The 18,258-nt window shown below is 40.6% G+C and overlaps 1 protein-coding gene across 1 annotated transcript in view; it reads right to left on the bottom strand.

The window, feature by feature from the left end:
* The window catches only part of LOC141499426 (uncharacterized), a 31,487-nt gene that overhangs the window by 10,034 nt on the left and 3,195 nt on the right, over nt 1-18,258 (bottom strand). Inside the window, exon 3 of the mRNA XM_074202144.1 lies at nt 15,580-16,589. Coding sequence (XP_074058245.1) covers nt 15,580-16,589 — 1,010 coding nt within the window. The remainder of the gene's footprint in view (nt 1-15,579; nt 16,590-18,258) is intronic.

Raw genomic sequence — 18,258 nt, 5'->3', positions numbered from 1 at the left:
TACTGTCTTCAGGTGCTCACCCAGGATTCCATAAATAGAAATATTTTTGAAGTTCCTTATGACAGTATTTTTCACACCCACATAAGTCACCAGAAATAGATGGTTGTCATCCTTTTTGATATATGTTGAAAAGTCCTCTGTTGTCTTGAATATATATGCTTCAAAAAAAAAAGCAGACCTCTCTATTGTTATCAGGTTGACAGTTGTTTTAGTACTCTTGAGGAAGGAGTCAACTACTCTGAATTGCTTTTCTTCATTTTGCTGCATCTCTCATTTCTTTCTCTCTCTCTCTCTTTTCTCCCTTTGAGTCTTACTGGATGATTTCTCAACTAAGCATCAGTATGCACTATACCATCCTTTGGAGGACTTTAGCTTCTTCCTCAGAGCTTACAGCTTCTTCTCCAAAAAGAGCCTTAAATTGATTTTTTAAGTTCTCATTTACAACTGTCTTTCCTCCTTCCACATGTAGCAATCTTGTATCATCAGCATCCTAACAAGGATCAAGTTTCAACCCTCCTCTTCCTCATATTTCCCCTTCCCTCCTATTGAAACCTCGCTGAGGAACACTTCATTCTCCCTAAAAACCTAGTATGAGGAAAATACATTCTTTGAATCCTTCCCACCACCTTCTCCAGGAGGAGATCAATTTATACTTGAAACACAAGTCATTTGGCTGTGATTAAAAATGCAAGTATTAATTGGGACCCGGGTGCTCCTGGCTCAAGGGCCAGTGCTCTGTCCACCACCCAGACACCCCTACTATTATTACTATTTTATTTTATTTTGGGTCTTTTTTTTTTCTTTTTCTTTTTTGGTTTCTGCAGGGCAGTGGGGTTCAGGTGGCTTGCATATCACGCGGCTGGGTAATTGTTGGGTGTACGGGGCCAGATGTGGGCTCGGGTGCTCGTGGCTCCAGGGCTGGTGCTCCATCCATTGCGCCACCTGGCCATACCTACAATTATTACTATTATTTTTTCTTAATTTTAATTTTTTTCTCTCCCCTTTACTTTATCACTCAAGCAAGTCTATATTTATGGGGGAAGGGGGTATCTCGTTTACTCTTAAACAAGAGTATTTTACTAATGTAAAAATAACATTAATTGTACAACATGAGAATAAATATTAAATAAAAATTTTTTTAAAAATGCAAGTATTAAACATTTGATGGAGACCAGTATACAATTTTCCCAACTTGCCACATTATTTGAGAATTTTAACTTTTTTTTAAATCCCTTATAAGGTATTTAAAACTCTAAGCACCTGGTTAAAACTTTTACAGTCATTTTACAATTCATTGCTGGAACAGTTGTAGAAAATCTAGAATAATAAGACTGCTAGTGGAGCTATGAATTTTGGAAGATTTTAGAGAATTATACAGTAAGAATTAAAAAATATTCATCTTTTTGATTCTGCAACCACTACTAGACTTTTATACCTTATGGACATTATCTATGGGAGGAGAAAAGATCTATCTACACAAAACATTGCTCAAAGAACTATAATAGCAAAAGAAAAAAAATGAAAATGCCAAGCCCAGGGCTTGAGAAATGTTTGAAAAACTTAAGGTATAAGAAAAACATTGTACACCCTAACAGCAACATGGGGGTGATGATCAACCCATCTGTGCAACAATCAAGGACAATTTTGGGTTATCTGCAATGGAGAATACCATTTGTATCCAGAGAAAGAATTGTAGAGTTTGAACAAAGACCAAAGACTATTACCTTTAATTAAAAAAAAAAACTGTTACCTTATTATGTAATTTTTCTCTCTTATGCTCTATTTTTCTTCCTTAAGGAAATGATTTCTCTCTCATCACATTCAACTGAGATCAGTGTATACCATGGAACCAATGTAAAGACTAACAGAATGCCTTCGGGGGGAGCAAGAATGGGGGAAAATTGTAAAACTCAAAATAAATAAAATCTTTAAAAAGAAAAAGAATGTTTGCTATTTAGGATTTTTGTAACTGGAGGTCCCAGTGATCATCTAGAAATATAAGTAAATTGGTATTCCTTGCTAAAAAAAATAAAACCTTATGGAATATAAATTAATATACTTATTTATGGTAAGAGAAATTATGACTATAAAAGAATCCTATGAGGTGAAATGGTAAGAAGGAATACTATCCAGAATGTTCCCCAAAGTCTTAGTGCAGCTTTAAGCAATTAAGTATTAGGCTCTTAAGGATTAAGACTGCACTAATAATTTTGGGACACACTAACTATAAATATGTCACATTAAATAGAAATTTAATTCAACTCAATGAATATTATTATTAGGTGCACCATTAAACATTAAGGAAAAGAAAGACAAAAAAAGAAAGCAGCCCCTACATTCAAGGGGTCACATGTTACTATTGGAGACAGACTGTACATAGGAAATAAACTGTTTTTGTCCCTACTACTTCTAGCTTTGGGCAAATCACCTGATCTTTCTAGGCCTCAGTTTCTTCCACTGTAAAATGAATGGGTTGGGCTAAATGACCTTATTGCTCCTGCTACCTCTACATCTATGGTTTTATAAACACAGAGTGACTGGGGAATCAGAGCTTCCTGTGGGAGATGACGGAGCAAGGTCTTGAACAGAGCCACAGATTCAGGGGAGAATCAGCTTTTTTTAATAGTAATTGGATAAGAGGGGGGTCAAGTAATGAGTGGTCAGAGGCTGACCTGGACAAAGAGAGCTTGATGATTACAGAAAAGGCTTTGGGTACCTGCCTCAAAGGGGATGAAAAAGAAGCTAAGTCTAGGCAGGGAATATCATCTCTTGAGAGGTGTGGCAGAGGTCATTTGGGTCAGAATAGAGGCCCCAAAGAGAAGAAAGGGAAGGAAGAAGCCTTCCTTTCACAGCCTAGCCTCACTAGGTCCCTCCCCATCCTAAGGATCAAAGCTGTCATAGTGAACATTTAATATGTCTTCATTTATTTCACTCCACACACATCAGGTCTATACTTCCCTCTGACTCCTGTGACGGATTTTTAGCAGGTAAGAATATCTGGTTTTCTGAATTCTCTTCTTTACTTACCTCCCTGAAGATCTGGGCTCCATAGTTCTTTACCTCCTTCCAGTTGGGAGATCATTTCAGGTTTAGTGACTGGAAACTCTATAAATGGGGGGGAAGGGGGAGAAATATCAATTTATTCTGGGAATGTCGAACCTTCTGCTCCAAGACACAAGTGGAATTCTTTTCTTGGAGGGGAAGATAGATTATCAGCCAGGATGCTGAAGTAAGACTCAGGCTGATCTAAATTAGGCCTTCTCTTTCCCCATCCAGAGTTATTATAAACTTTTCTTTTTTCACCAGCGCTTAGCCTGGTTCATAATGTATGCTTAATGTTTATTTTTTTTTACAAGGCAATGGGGTTAAGTGATTTGCCCAAAGTCATATAGCTAAGTAATTATCAAGTGTCTGAGGCTGGATTTGAACTCAGGTCCTCCTGACTCCAGGGCTGGTGCTCTGCACCACCTAGCTTCCTCCATGTTTAATGTTTATTGACTGACTGACTGGTCCAGATGCTATGGGCCAGACTAGAGTCTGTTTGGATCAACTTTGGTCTCATATAGTTTGAGCAGAGGGCTTTTGAGACAGAACCTCTTGCAAGCTGCTCTTCCCCAGGAATCATTGTGTATATTTTTAGTAAAGCAATAATTTGTCTGATCCTTTAGGTTTAGTAATGCATTGCACCAGATGTGAAAGTGCTTCTGAGATGGAAACAGAAGAGAATCTTCTTCATGATGTTTAGAAGCAGAAAAAAAAAAATCAGATCATAGATTTAAAGCTCAGCGACCACAAGAGGCCATCTATTCTACCCTTTTGTTTTATAGCTAAGTAGGGCCCAGGGAATTTAAGTGACTTACCCACGGTCATAAGGTGGCAGAGGAGCATTTTGAATCTGCATCCTCTGCTTTCAGATCCTTTATATTTTTTCCCAACCTCACAAACCCTTCGCTAAAATTTGGGTAAAATGCATCTACAGCATTCCCCTGATCTTCCAAATGAAATAAGGGTAGTTTGACATAAGCAGTTTACTCAATAGTTCCTTTGAGTCAAGTCACTTCCTTTCTTTTTTTTTCTTTAGATGTCACAAATAATACATTTTAGAATTTTGCCAGGAATTAAGGTTAAGCCCACTGGCCTATAATTTACAAATTCTCTCACTCTTTCCTTTTTAGAAAATCTGAAGAACATTTCCCTTCTATCTTCACCTCTCCTGTTGTCTGATAGCTCTGATATCACTAATAGTAGTTTCTCAGTCACATCCACCATTTCTTTTCATACCCAGAATATTCATTTCATTTGGGCCGTGACTTAATTCACCAGGGGTAGCCAGGTACTCTCTTACTATCTTCCTAGCTATTCTGAGTATCAACCATTTTTTGTTTAGTTGATCACAGGACAAAAGTCATTCTCCTTGTCAGGAAAAACAAGCAAACAAAATGTGAGTTGGAATGTTACTGGACAAGACAGTGGAGGAATTTGAAGTCTAAATATTTCATGTCAACATGACTGTGGAACTATTTAAGGGCAGAAAATAGAGAGAAGATCCGTAGATGGCCCATTGAGTGAAGGTGGTCCCAACTTACTATTCAGAACTCTAAAGAGCCAAGGTCACTAAGGTCACTTCTTCTCCAGATCATTCCTCAATGATTAATTGATCATGCAGTATAGGAGACACTGGCACAACATGTTGTGCCCTCTTTAGAGAGGGTGTTCTGCTCTATGAACAAGGCAGAATTGAAGCAGCTCAAAGGAAATGTGAGACTGCAAGTTTAAAGAACACCCCAAATGTTCACATGGACTATTTGTCCCAGACCTGTGGCAAAGTATTCTGAGTTGTTCACACTGTAACTTGTCTTTAACATAGTGATATTTTTTGGTCATCTTTGACATTGAAGAACAAGAATCAACCAACCAACCATTAGAACTGTAAGAAGAGGCTACATGGGAAGAGGATTCCAGGGACTTCAAATTTGTGAGAGATTCAAGAGACCATATGATTCAACTCATCCATAGCCAAACAAAAATCTCCTCCAAGAGAGATAATCAGTTAGCCTCTCCTTAAAGATCTCTGGTGAGAGAGACTCTCCTCCTCCCCCAAAAAATTACTGCCTGAAATATCTGAAGACATAGCAACATTTGTTTACAATAGAGGTGAGGCAAATAAGCATTAGGGTGAATCAGATTGGGGCAACACTGGGGAGAATTAAAGGTGAACTGTGTAAGAGGAAGAAGTATGGTAAAGGTGTGGTTCTTAAAACAGCTGACTGGTTGATAAGGAGTTATTGGACACAATACAGAAGGGAGTAGATTGCAGTTTAACATAAATAAGATTTTCCTTTGCAAAGTCAAAAAGGAGAATGGACTACCTTGAGAGGCTTTTCAGACAGAATGGCCAGCTCCTGAGGAGCATAGGATATATAGAGCTTTTTAGTTTGTTTTGTTTTTTTCTTTTTTGCAAGGCAATGGGGTTAAGTGGCTTGACCATGGCCACACAGCTAGGTAATTATGAAGTATCTGAAGTTGGATTTGAACTCAGGTACTTCTGATTCTAGGGCCAGTGCTCTATCCACTGTACCACCTAGCTGCCCATATAGAGAGCTTTAAAAACTTCTTAGAAATCACCTAGCCCAATCCCTTGTTTTACAGACACAGGTCAGGGTTGTCTCTTGAACTTCATCTTTACAGAATAATCTGTGAGAATCTTTCAAGTCTTTCCTAGTCTGAAGTGAGGCAGAGCAATGTCTGGAAATAGCAATGAAGGGGAAGATTTATGGCCGTACCGAGTGACACGGTGTCTGATTTTGTCTTCCATATCATACCAAGAGACCTTTAGTTGGCTTATCATGCATGGAGAGGGCTCTGAGACCACCACTTTCCCTTCCAATGATTAAACCTACAGAGCCCCAGATCTGTCTTCCTTGTGTCTCACTCCATTGTTCTTAGAAGACTTGTCAGTCTTTCCCATTTTGGTCCCTCCAACTTTGTAGACCAATAGCACCCCTCTCCAGCCACTACTATATGTGTTCATTTCTCCTCCTTGCTGGCAGGGACTCTATATTTAAGATTTTTATTCCAGTGCTTAGCAAGTTACCTGGAAGTAGTAAACAAGTAACAAACACATTTTCGTTCACTCTAAGAAAACTTGTGAGTACCATGGTGATGATAGAGGTGAGGATGAGCCTGGGGGGATGGGGGTCCAGGTTGGACTCCAGGTGAGGAGAATGAGATGGCAGGTGGAACAGGTGGTGACCTGCTTGGTAGACTCAGGGCTGCCATCTCCAAGGGAAGCTCTTGTTGCCATACACAGACAGAACTCCAGGAAATAATAGATCACCCTGGTAAAATGAGAAAGGGAGAGCATATGATAATTACAGTGGAAGTCTCAGCTCCAAGAGGAATGGTGTCCAAAAAAAAAACCCCTCTATCTCTGAATAAGTTGTTCACCTTCAGAGCCCATTTCCTCATTTCTGAAATGAGGGCAATGTACCAAATTATCATGGAGAGCCCTCAGGTTCTAAGTCCTGTGGTGGGAAGTTTGAAAACATCCCCAAGGACCCCAGGTATGAAAAGTTTCATCTATTCCATGGAGTTAAAAGCTTAAGGAAAAAAAAACATAGCCCAAGAACCAGCCACTTTTCCCAGCTATCAGATTTTAATGTCAGTGTTAAAATTTCCAGCTCAAATTTGATACCAAAACTAATTTAGAAAATAGGAAACCACTGTGGTGCAGAAGCCAACAGGGAAATGATAAGGAGGAAAACATCCAGGGCCAGTCCGTAATAAAAGTGGCTTTGGATTAATTAACCCTTCATCTTGGGTATAGGAAGGATACTCAATGGCTTTTCACACACTTGAGGGTCCAAGGATAGTTAAAAGCCTCTGTCCCTGGGATCTGCAATCAATCTGACCCAAAGTTAAACCCATGCCTTCATTCTTTACTTGGGTGCCAGGGACTATACCTGTCTTCATCCTGCCTCACACATCTTATACCAGAGAAGGAGAAATAACTGTTGGAAAGTTTACTAGGCAGATAGAAACTGTAAATGTGTGTAAATAAGGTAAACATCAACATAAGTTATTATCTCTAGGAACCTGTCCCAAGGGTCCATCTTGAACAGGATTGGTGACATTTAAATTGAAAAGGATTAGATTTTATAGAATCTTAAAGCTGGAAGGACTTCAGAGGAATTCCCTTTGGGCTTCTCTGAAAGAGAAGCTTCCAGTTTAGACTTCCATTAGCTAGAAGCCTATTATTTCACTGTTTGTTAGGAAGTTTTTCCTTATATCTAATCAAATTTCTTTTCAGCTTCCCCCAGGGCCAGGTACTTTACATGGATATAAATATATGTAATTTAATGAAGATAGTCTTTGCCCTTGAATTTCTATTCTAATGGAAATCTACACCCAGAGGAAAGTGAGGATCAAAGACATTTAGGCCCGACTCTTCTCCACAAGGAATTTCCGACTAGATGGCACAGTCGGCCCAAGCACCAATTTTAAGTCTCTATTATGAAGAATGGCACTGGGAATAAAAATACGAAAACTCTTCAAAAAGCCCTCTTTTGCCCTGAGTAACGACCCTCCTTTGCCTCTTTCCCTGTCATCTTCCTATGTAGAAGCAGGCACAGCCAACATGGACCCCGGGGTGATGTGTTCCAGTCCAGCCCTCCCGGGGCACCGGGGCACCGGGGCACGCCTACCTGCCCGGAGCCTCCGGGGAGCGGCCGGCCCCGCCGTGCCGCCTTCGGCGCTGCCCGCTCCCGGGCACCGCGGGCTCCACGCCCGGCGCGGCGCGCTCATGCGGAGGGTCCCGGAGCTCCCCCGGGCGGGGCCCGGCCCAAGCAGGCTCGGGGGACGCGCCGCGGGCCGGAAGTGCGCCCACCCCCGGGGGTCCTGCCCAGCCCGGGGCCCCGCCCCAGCACTTCCGGGGGCTGCCGGCGAAGCTCTTTTGTCAGCCTGGGGAAGAAGGGGAGGGGGCCGGGAAAGGACAAAGCGGGGACCCAGGGAGGGGGCCGGGAAAGGACAAGGGGGGACCCGGGAAAGGACAAAGGGGGGACCCGGGGAGGGGGGCCGGGGAAGGACAAAGCGGGGACCCAGGGAGGGGGCCCGGGAAAGGACAAAGGGGGGACCCGGGGAGGGGGGGGCCCGGGAAAGGACAAAGCGGGGACCCAGGGAGGGGGCCCGGGAAAGGACAAAGCGGGGACCCAGGGAGGGGGCCCGGGGAAGGACAAAGCGGGGACCCAGGGAGGGGGCCCGGGGAAGGACAAAGCGGGGACCCAGGGAGGGGGGCCGGGGAAGGAAGGAAGGACAAAGGGGGGACCCGGGGAGGGGGGCCGGGGAAGGACAAAGCGGGGACCCAGGGAGGGGGGGCCGGGGAAGGACAAAGGGGGGACCCGGGAGGGGAGGGGGCCGGGAAGGGACACGGGGGCTAGCGGAGCACAAAGGCCCCGGCCGCCCGGGGCCAGGCCGGCCTCCCCTTCCCCGCCCCTCTGGGGGCCGGGCCGGCTTAGCGGGGCGGCTCCGAAGGAGCCTTCCTCGGGCCCAGGGGAAGCAGTGCCCGTTCCCTCCAGGCCGGGGGCGCCCGGCAGCCCGAACGGCCTTTATTCCATTTCACAGATCTGGACTCACTGGAGCCTTTCAAAGCCCCTCTGGAGACCGTAGTGCAATCTTGCTTCATCCTGGTGAATCCAACCTTCCCCTGGTCCTCGAAATCATAGGTGAGGTGAACTTCTCGCAGAAGGAAAACAAACTTGGGATGGCTTGTGAGCACCTCAACATCTGCTTCCCCAAGTCCCTCTCCATGTACAGCCACATATATGATCCTCTTTTCCCTGAGAAAAATGCCCAGGAACTCCCAGTCTCTCTCTAGGTCTAAAGCTCTCCAATTTGGGTTGACTGGTGGAGCATCTCCACAACTGGCACTGCCCAGAAAATCCCCTCTCACATCCAGGCTAGGAGCTCAGGAACTCAACATGTCAGAAATTCCCTGCCTTCTCTATGTAGGAGGCTCCTTCCTTTGGCACCGGGTTTCCCCTTGCCACGGCAATTATGCCCTAAGGGCAATAAAACTGTGCATACCCCCCCCCCCGACCCAGCAGTATCACTACTAGATCTCTATCCCAAAGAGAGCTCTTTTTGAAGTGGCAAAAAATTGGAAATTGATGGTAGGTAATGGCTAAACAAAATGTGATTTATGAATGTGACAGAGCACTATTGTTCTATAAGAAATCATGAAGGATGGGATTTCAGAATACCCTGGAAAGATTTGAACTGATGCTGAGTGAAATGAGTTGGACCAGAAGAACCTTATGCACACTAACAGCAACACTGGGTGGTGATCAAATATGATGGATTTGTACATTTCAGCATATAATATCTGTGGTAAAGATTGGTGATGGAAAATACTATCCACATGGCAGGAACTGTGGGGTTTTAATGTAGACCAATGCTTACTATCTTCAATTTTTAAAAGTTGTTTTATGTATTGTCCTTTTTCTGTTTTCTGTTGGATTTGACTTATTTCAAAACATAACTAAATATGGATCTCTCCTTAGCATACTGATATTGTATATGTACACACTGATAAGTGTATAGCTCACATTAGATTGTTTTTTGTCAGACAAGGGAGGGAGAAAATGTAAACTCAAAACCTTACAAAAATATGATTTTTGGGGGCAGCTAGGTGGCACAGTGGGTAAAGCACGGGCCCTGGAGGCAGGAGTACTTGGGTTCAAATCCAGTCTCAGACACTTAATAATTACCTAGCTGTGTGGCCTTGGGCAAGCCACCTAACCCCATTTGCCTTGCAAAAACCTAAATAAAAAAAATATGATTTTTGAAAACTACCCTTGCTTGTAGTTGAAAAATAAATAAAATGCCTTTCCAATACTGAGGAACTCTTAGGGAGTTTGGATGAATCCACATCACTCTCATGTGCTTTGTCTCAAGGAATTCATTAACAGGGGTCAAAGCTTTTCACATTTTTCCCTCTCATTTCCCCCAGATTCTAGATATGCTTCTAGCTGCACTCTCAGAATGTCACAGATAACACCTAACTTTCCCTTCTAAGACATATCCTTTTATTTACCTGTGCAGCATAAAGGATGTTTCCTCCTATAGGAACCTGAACCAACAAATTCACTTGGGAAAAGACCCAGTTGCTGAGAATTAATCAAGGATATATTTTATCCTCTAAAGGAGGTGCCAACTGGCAGTCACACCCTCCTTAGAGAAGTATTTTCGATATGCTTGGTAGGTATTTGGAAATAAAGTGAACACCAATGGAGGAATGGTTTTTAAAAAACCTACAGTATATGCATATCATATGGACTCTTACTGAGCTGTAAGAAAATGATGATTATTAGGAATTCAGAGAAGCATGGGAAGACTTATATGGGAAACTATATAAACAACTACAACAATATAAATTTAAAGAACAAAAAAAATGGAATGTTGTATAATTTTAACAACCAAGGTGACCCCAAAGATGAGAAAAAAAAATGTTGCTTTTCCTGAAAAGGAAAGTAAAATTTAATAATTGTTTAAAAAAAAAGAAAATGCACCCCCTTCTATCTCTGCAGAAGTGGGAAATTGCAGGTATAGAACAGACTCTATTCATGTACTGATTTTGCCATATATTGCTTTGGTTTTTACATCTCCATTTCCAAATAGTCCTCCCTTCATTTTCCCTTAAGAACCATATCTTATAACAAATATTTTAAGAAAGTAGGAAAAAAGCAATTCAGCAAAACTAGTCAACATGTCAATAGTCTGACATAAATGCACTCTTCTCACTCATTCTGCCATCTCTGAAAAGATATGCTGGAGGTACATTTTTCTATCTCTTCTTCAGGAACAAACTGGGCCATTATAACATTCAGTCTTGCTGTTGTCATTCTGTTTATATTGTCTTATGCATTATGTATATTTTTTCTTGGTTAAATTTAACTTTAGTTGTATCCTTTCATATCTTCCCATGCATCTCAGAAGACTTTATATTCATTCTTTCTTTCCAGCACATTTGTTTACCAATTTGTTTAGGCATTCCTCAACTGATAAGCCTCTACTTTGGAATATTTTAGTACACAAGGGATCCTCCTTTGTTTTTCACAAATCCCTGGAGAAGCTGTCTGCAATGGATGCCTGTACTTCTCTCATTTAAACTCTATAATCCGCGTCTCTCCTTATCTTTCCATTAAACTGCTCTCTCCAATTTTAATAGTGTCTTCCACCACAAATGATCATATGGATTATTTGTGCCCAACCTGTGGTAGAGAATTCTGAGTTCATATTGGTCTGGTCAGCCATGGCCACACACATAGTAAACTGACTTCAACATAATGATGTCACTTTTGATCTTATTCCAACAACCAAACCAAAGGCTTCTTAATTATCAAGTCTCATAGCCTTTTCTTGATCCTTTTTTTTTTTTTAATCTCTCTGTAGCCATTGATACTTTTAATCACCCTCTTCTTCAGGTCTCTGCTCATTCACTGTTCTCCTGACAATCTACTTTGCTAGAGCTTCATCCAAGTCATGATCATTAACTTGTGTCCTCCCAACGAGGCCTTCTTATCTTCCCATTTAATCCTGTCACTTGATCTTATCTCTAATAGTCTACTGGACACCTTGAACTGGACATCTTCAATTCAACATGCCCTAAACTTAACTCAATTTCCTGTGTGCCCCCCTCTTTCTGTTTCAAACTAACCTATTACTATTAAGGGTACCATCATCCTCCCACCAAGGCCTGTCCATTTTACTTCTGACATTTCTTCCAGGCTTCTTCTCTGATCTAACATGACTACTACCCAGGTGTAGGCATTGATTATCTCATCCCTGAACAACTGTAGTGATCTTCTGGTAGATCGCCAAGGCCTCTAGGGCCAACCTGTCTGGCTTTTAAAGCCCTTCCTAATCTGGTGATGGAAAGTTGGGCCTGTAAACAGGAAGAGCTCAGTTCAAATTCTAGGCTCAGCTAGTTCCTAGCTGTGTGACCTTGGGAAAATCACTAAACCTGTTTGTCTCCTTAATTTGTTTCCTTAATTGTAAAATTCAGATAGTAACAGTACCTACCACAAGTTATGAGGATCAAATGATAATTTGTAAAATGCTTAGACAGTGTCCAGCACTTTGACCTATCAATGGAGTCTCTGGTTCAAAGGGTATAAACATTTTAGTTACTTTTTTTTTTTAAGGTTTTTGCAAGGCAGATGGGGTTAAGTGGCTTGCCCAAGGCCACACAGCTAGGTAATTATTAAGTGTTTGAGACCGGGTTTGAACCCAGGTGCTCCTGACTCCAGGGCCTGTGCTTTATCCATTTCGCCACCTAGTTGCCCCCTTAGTTACTTTTTTTTAGCATAATTTCAAACTACTTTCTACAAGGGATTAGATCATTTAAGAGTTCTATCAACAGTGATTACTCTCATTTTTTCTCCTCTTCAATGATTTTGACTTGCATTCTCTTATTGATTTGGGGCAATCTCACATGCTTGTTAAATTTGCAATTAATTTAAGAACTTTTACCCCCTTTTCTGATTTGTTACAAAGGATGGCTCTATGGGAAAGGGAGAGGTTAGGGTTTAGAAGTGAAGAGGATGCAAAAATAAATTTTAGAGGATTTTAAAAAAAACCCTCCCCCTCCCTGTAAGCTTGAATTGATTGTTAATTGACTGAATTGTCTTGGTTATACTCACCTTACTATTTAAAATTTAATATATTACTTTTGCTATTTACATCAGTCCTTTCTAGTTACTTCTACAGGGTATTCTGAAGGCCCCAAGGCCTTTCCCATTTGACTTGTAGCTAAAACCTCCCACATAGATTGTCTCTCCCCTTAGATTGTGGGCTCCCTAAGTGCAGAGGTTGACTTGTATCTTCACAATTCTCACCAGTGTTTTGCTTATAGTAAACACTTAATAACACTTTATTCATTCCTACTTTCCACTTCTACCTCCCTATTTCCATTAAAATCACCCCTAAAACAGAGGAAAACAAACAAAACCTACTAAAATTGCTCCTGAATCTGACAATCTCTGTAGTGTTACCTTCTCCACCTAGAGGAAGAAATCATGGCTCATGACTTGTCTTCCAGGACAAAGGATGATCACTGCTCAGCAGCCTCTTAATGTTATTTCTTTCCCTATATTTTACCTCATAGCAAATACCAGGACAGGGAGTAGTGCTAGTATTTTCTTTGGTACATGTCCCCACATAGAATTTACTCTAGATAATATCCCAACGCATTTATGGCTAGGTTTCCACAAATGTGAGCAACAAGGTCCCCAAATCTACAAGCACGAAAGGAAATAAAATTCATACTGGGTGAAAGACAGCCTTTACTTTATCTAACAGAAAATGGTACAAAGGTCTCAAGAGTCTGTAAACAGGAGCCTATAAACTCAATTACCACCAAGCTTTCCTTAGAAGTTAACAAACTTGACAATATCCAAACATTCTGGTACAATCTCTCTTTTCCCACATCTTACAAATTGCCCCATAGATTTGTAGAAGCAATCTGTTTAGATTTCTCCTTTCAAGGCAAACACATTCATTGAACTGTTACTGTTCTAAATATTCAAAGAAATAGCAGGGAGCAAAATCCAGATCTTTATTGTGGTTTTAAGTCTTACTACGACTCATTATATGGATAATCCTTTTCTATCCTCAAGAAGTACACTTAGAAATTCCCCTGCTCTCCCTAGAATGTCACATCAACAAACTTGGAACTTGGGGCTACTCTGGAGGCAACTTCTAAAGCTTACACTGACTCATAATTCTCTCCTCTCTACCAGAAACCTAGTTTCTATGATCACACTGGCTAGAAAATTTAAATACTCCTCAACATAGGAGGCTGGACTTCAGAAACATTGCCCATGAATCTCCTTCTCAGACCATGTCTGATTCTGCCATGTGTTTCTATAGGAAATCTTGATACTCCACCAATGTCCACTAAATTGAAAGACTGCCATCTCTTGGGATGAAGCAGAACAATCAGTTGGTCCCTGAAATCCAAAAACTCTCAAACTGAATCACTTAGATTCACCAAGCACATTCAGTTTGATGTAGGGAAATGATGTAGAGAATTGTGACTTAGCAGAAACAAAATTTTTCAAATGGGCAGAGGTCCCTACTCTTGAGATTCTGCCTCCCTTGGACATTGTTGATTGTATCCTTGTCTCTCCTTGACCCTGCTGTATCTTATCCTCCATCTCCTCCATATTTTGACTTAACTTTGGCCTGGACACTGGTGGGCAGGAAATGATGTGTTAAAATTGGACATCAAGTACCTTGAGACAGGAAGGACCAGCATGTAAATTGTCAATGGAAGTTACCCGACTCTGAGATGAAAGACTACACCCCAAGCACCTCTGTCCAGCCTACAATTGGAGGGGCATTTAACTGGAAAAGCTGTCCATTTGAGCTCTCTTGCTTCTTTCATCCTCCCATCCAGAACGATGGGCTTTTCTCCTGCTCTTCATTAAACCATGTGGAGTTCCATGGGCTTTACCATGTGGTCCAGTTAGCCCAAGCCTCATGGCTGCCTGCCTTTTTTTTTCCTCCTCTCTCACCAAACTTCAGCTGAGCCTGCCAGCTGACTTGCCAACTCCATATGGCTTTTCCTTAAACTCTTCTTAACTTTACCTATATTTTCTTATGTGTTGTAAGTTCATTTAATACATTTTTATTTTTTTTCCACCCTCACTTTCCCAGGTCTGAATAATGATTCCTCATAAAATCAAACTCAAGGGCGGCTACAAATTCACTATGAGCTCCTTCACCAAGCAACCCTCATCTGCTCCTGAAGAGTAGGGGTAGGATTGGGGAGGAAGAGAACTTCCCCATTTATAAAATAAGGGAATTGGACTAAAACTCTGAGAGTCCTTCAGGTTCTAATATTTTAGATTGGATTCTCAAGCTATCATTCACTCCCATTGTTTTTCTTTTCTCTTTTTGATTTTCAGAGTTCCTGAGTTGTGGTTAATAAAAAAAGCCTGGTTGCTTAATGATTTCCCCCAGTTTTCATACTTTTCAATGATTGAAGTGCTTCTCACAATAACCAAAAAGCAACATTCCTTTCCTGAAACTTTTTCCTCCTTATCAGACATCCATATCACTATGAACTCCAAGTTATTCTTAGATATGAGAATGCTGAATAATGGGGAAGCAGCCACACATTTCAAAACAATTAACCTACAAAGGTTTCTTGAAGGGAAAAAAAAATACTAGCACCATTTATGTCATGCTAAGCCAGGAAAAGGTCAAGAGAAATTATAAAAAAAAAAAATCACAAAATATCTATTCTTTAGCAACTTTTCTTTTTTTTTAGGATTTTGTAAGGCAAATGGGGTTAAGAGGCTTGCCCAAGGCCACACAGCTAGGTAATTAAGTGTCTGAGGCTGGATTTGAACTCAGGTACTCCTGACTCCAGGGCCTATGCTCTATCCACTGTGCCACCTAGCTGCCCCTCTTTAACAACTTCTAATATTTTAGAGATTTTTCTAAAGTGAATAATCGATTATACAAAGTTCTCTTTCCTCCCTATTTAACAAATAGGAAGTGTTATTAAGAGGGGTATCTCTGGTGTGAATTCTCTGGTGTTTGGTAAGCTGGGTCCTCCGGATAAAGGTTTTCCCACATGCATTGCATTCAAAAGGCTTTTCCCCTGTATGAATTTTCTGATGCTGAACAAAGCTTGACCAACCTCGGAAGGCTTTTCCACATTCTTTACATACATAGGGTTTCTCTCCAGTGTGAATCCTCTGATGATTAATAATATCTGAGCTTCGACTGAAAGTCTTCCCACATTCGTTGCATTCATAAGGTTTCTCACCAGTATGAATTCTCTGATGAGTTATAAAACCTGAGCATCGACTGAACCTTTTACCACATTCTTTACATTCATATGGTTTTTCTCCAGTGTGAATTCTCTCATGTTCAATAAGTAATGAAAACTGATTAAAAGCTTTGCCACATTCATTACATTCATAGGGCTTCTCTCCAGTATGAATTCTCTTATGACGTATGAGATTTGATCCCTGGCTGAAGGCTTTGCCACATTCGTTGCATTTATAGGGTTTCTCTCCACTATGAATTCTCTGATGTCTAACTACATGTGAGCTGTGAATAAAAGCTTTCCCACAGTCACTACATTCATAAGGTTTCTCTCCAGAATGAATCCTATGATGTTTAATAACATCTGAACTCTGGCTAAAGGTTTTCCCACATTCTCCACATTCATAGGATTTTTCTATGGTGTGAAATCTTTGATGTTTAATAATATCTGAATAACATTTGAAGCTTTTGTTGCATATATTACATTTATAAAGTTGTCCTGTAGTAAACTGCTGATGTGTACCAAGTTCTGAGCTGGCATTGAAGTCTTTCTCCACTTTCGGAGCTTTCTTGTCAAAAACTGTTTCAATCAAGGAATCTTTTTGTGTCTCTATACTTTTCTCACTTTTGCAAGATTCATGATATTCCAATCCATGTGGGATATCTTTGAGGAAACTGGACATCACTGGATATGATTCTCTTTCAGGAAGTGTCATGGTTTGGAATTCACTTATCAATTCTGATCTTACAATCTGAAATAAAGAAATAAACAAAATTACACATGAATGGCACCTGATTTCTGAAAAGAAAAAAAAGGTTTGACAAAGGCCACTGGATAAGATGATGAGGATGATGATGATAAAGATAATTCACACTTACTTTACAAAATGCTGTTTTCTGTGTAGGCAGAGCAATATCCTTATTCCCATTTTATAGATAAGGCATAAAGAGCAATTTATCTTAGTAAAGTAAGTCAAAGATAAAAATATATACAACAATGTAAATTGAAAGAACAAAAAAAAAGAAAGTGAACACAATGATACAAAAATGTACTTTATTTCTTTGACGAAAAGGAATTATGAATGTGAAATATGTTGTCAGACTCAAATGAAGTGAATTTCTTTGCTAAATTGATTTTTCTTACCCTTTTCATTGTTACCCCTCAGGTAGGGGAAAAGAAAGGGAAAATTTGGAAGTAAAGGTGATGGTAAAATAACTAAAGATATCAAGACTCATTTAAAAATAGTGACTTGTCCATGGCCATTCCTCTGGCATCAGATTTAGGACTTGAACCCATGTCTCCTTCTTTGAAGCATAGCATTCTTCCCACTACACCATGCAAAATATGATTACAAATCAAGGTGGTATTATTATAAAAGTGGAAGCTATCGTAGTCAGGGAAAACAATGCTACAGATCCTTAAATTGACCTTAGCAAGAATGAAAGTAGAAAACAGAAGAAAATAGGATTAGTTATCCCCTCTCTTTCCTTCTGCCCAGGTCAGGTGCCATCTCTCCTTCATAAAATCTTCTTTAATAACCCCCCCCCCAAGAAAGCAGTCCTTCCTATCTCAAACTTCACAATGTGCAATGTATCTCACAAAACCAATTCCTTATGCCCCCATCTTCTCAACCTTCCTATCCCAAAGTCCCAACCAAATGCAACCTAACCTTTCCACTGTGTCCTTTGGCAACAAATGTTTTCACCTTAAATCTTTTCTTCTCTTATTCCTTTAATCTTCTAGAAATCACCAAAGCATCAAAACAACCCTGAAACACCCCACCACCCAACACACACACACACACACACACAATAAACTCCAGTGGCTTTTTCATCTCGAAGCTCCAACACAACAGTAGCATTCAAAGTTCTTCCTAACCTAGCTCTTTCCAGTTTTCTTACACCTCAATCTTCACCATGTACTCTGAGCCAGTGACACTGGTTTCCTGGCTGTACCACAAATAAAGATACTCTTTCTCTTAACTCTACATATTTTTTCTGGTTAGACCCTTGTGCCTGAATGCTCTCTATTTTCATCCAGTAGTTTCCCTGGCTTCCTTAAAGTTCCAGCTAAAGTCTCAAAAGAAAAAGTCTTTTTCAACCTCTCTTAAATCTAGTACCTTCTCTCTTTTAATTACTTCCTATTTATTGTTTATAGGACTTGTTTTTACAGAGTTGTCTACTTGTTTCTCATTAGCTTGTGAGCTCCCAGAGGAGCAGAAACTGTCTTTTGCCTCTTTTTAGAGTCAGTTTCTGGCATAGAATAAATGCTAACTGACTGATGATGCTGCCTCTCTTTTCATCTACATTTATTCCCCTTAGATCATTTCTATGGAAAGTCACTCCTAAACCCTCTTCTTTCTAGAATCTTCCACTTGTTAATTATTTCCTCTCCTGTACATATCTTTTTGGTATATATTT

Source organism: Macrotis lagotis, chromosome X (assembly GCF_037893015.1).
Source record: "Macrotis lagotis isolate mMagLag1 chromosome X, bilby.v1.9.chrom.fasta, whole genome shotgun sequence".
NCBI classification, from domain to species: domain Eukaryota; kingdom Metazoa; phylum Chordata; class Mammalia; order Peramelemorphia; family Peramelidae; genus Macrotis; species Macrotis lagotis.
This window is presented reverse-complemented; position numbering and strand designations above follow the sequence as displayed.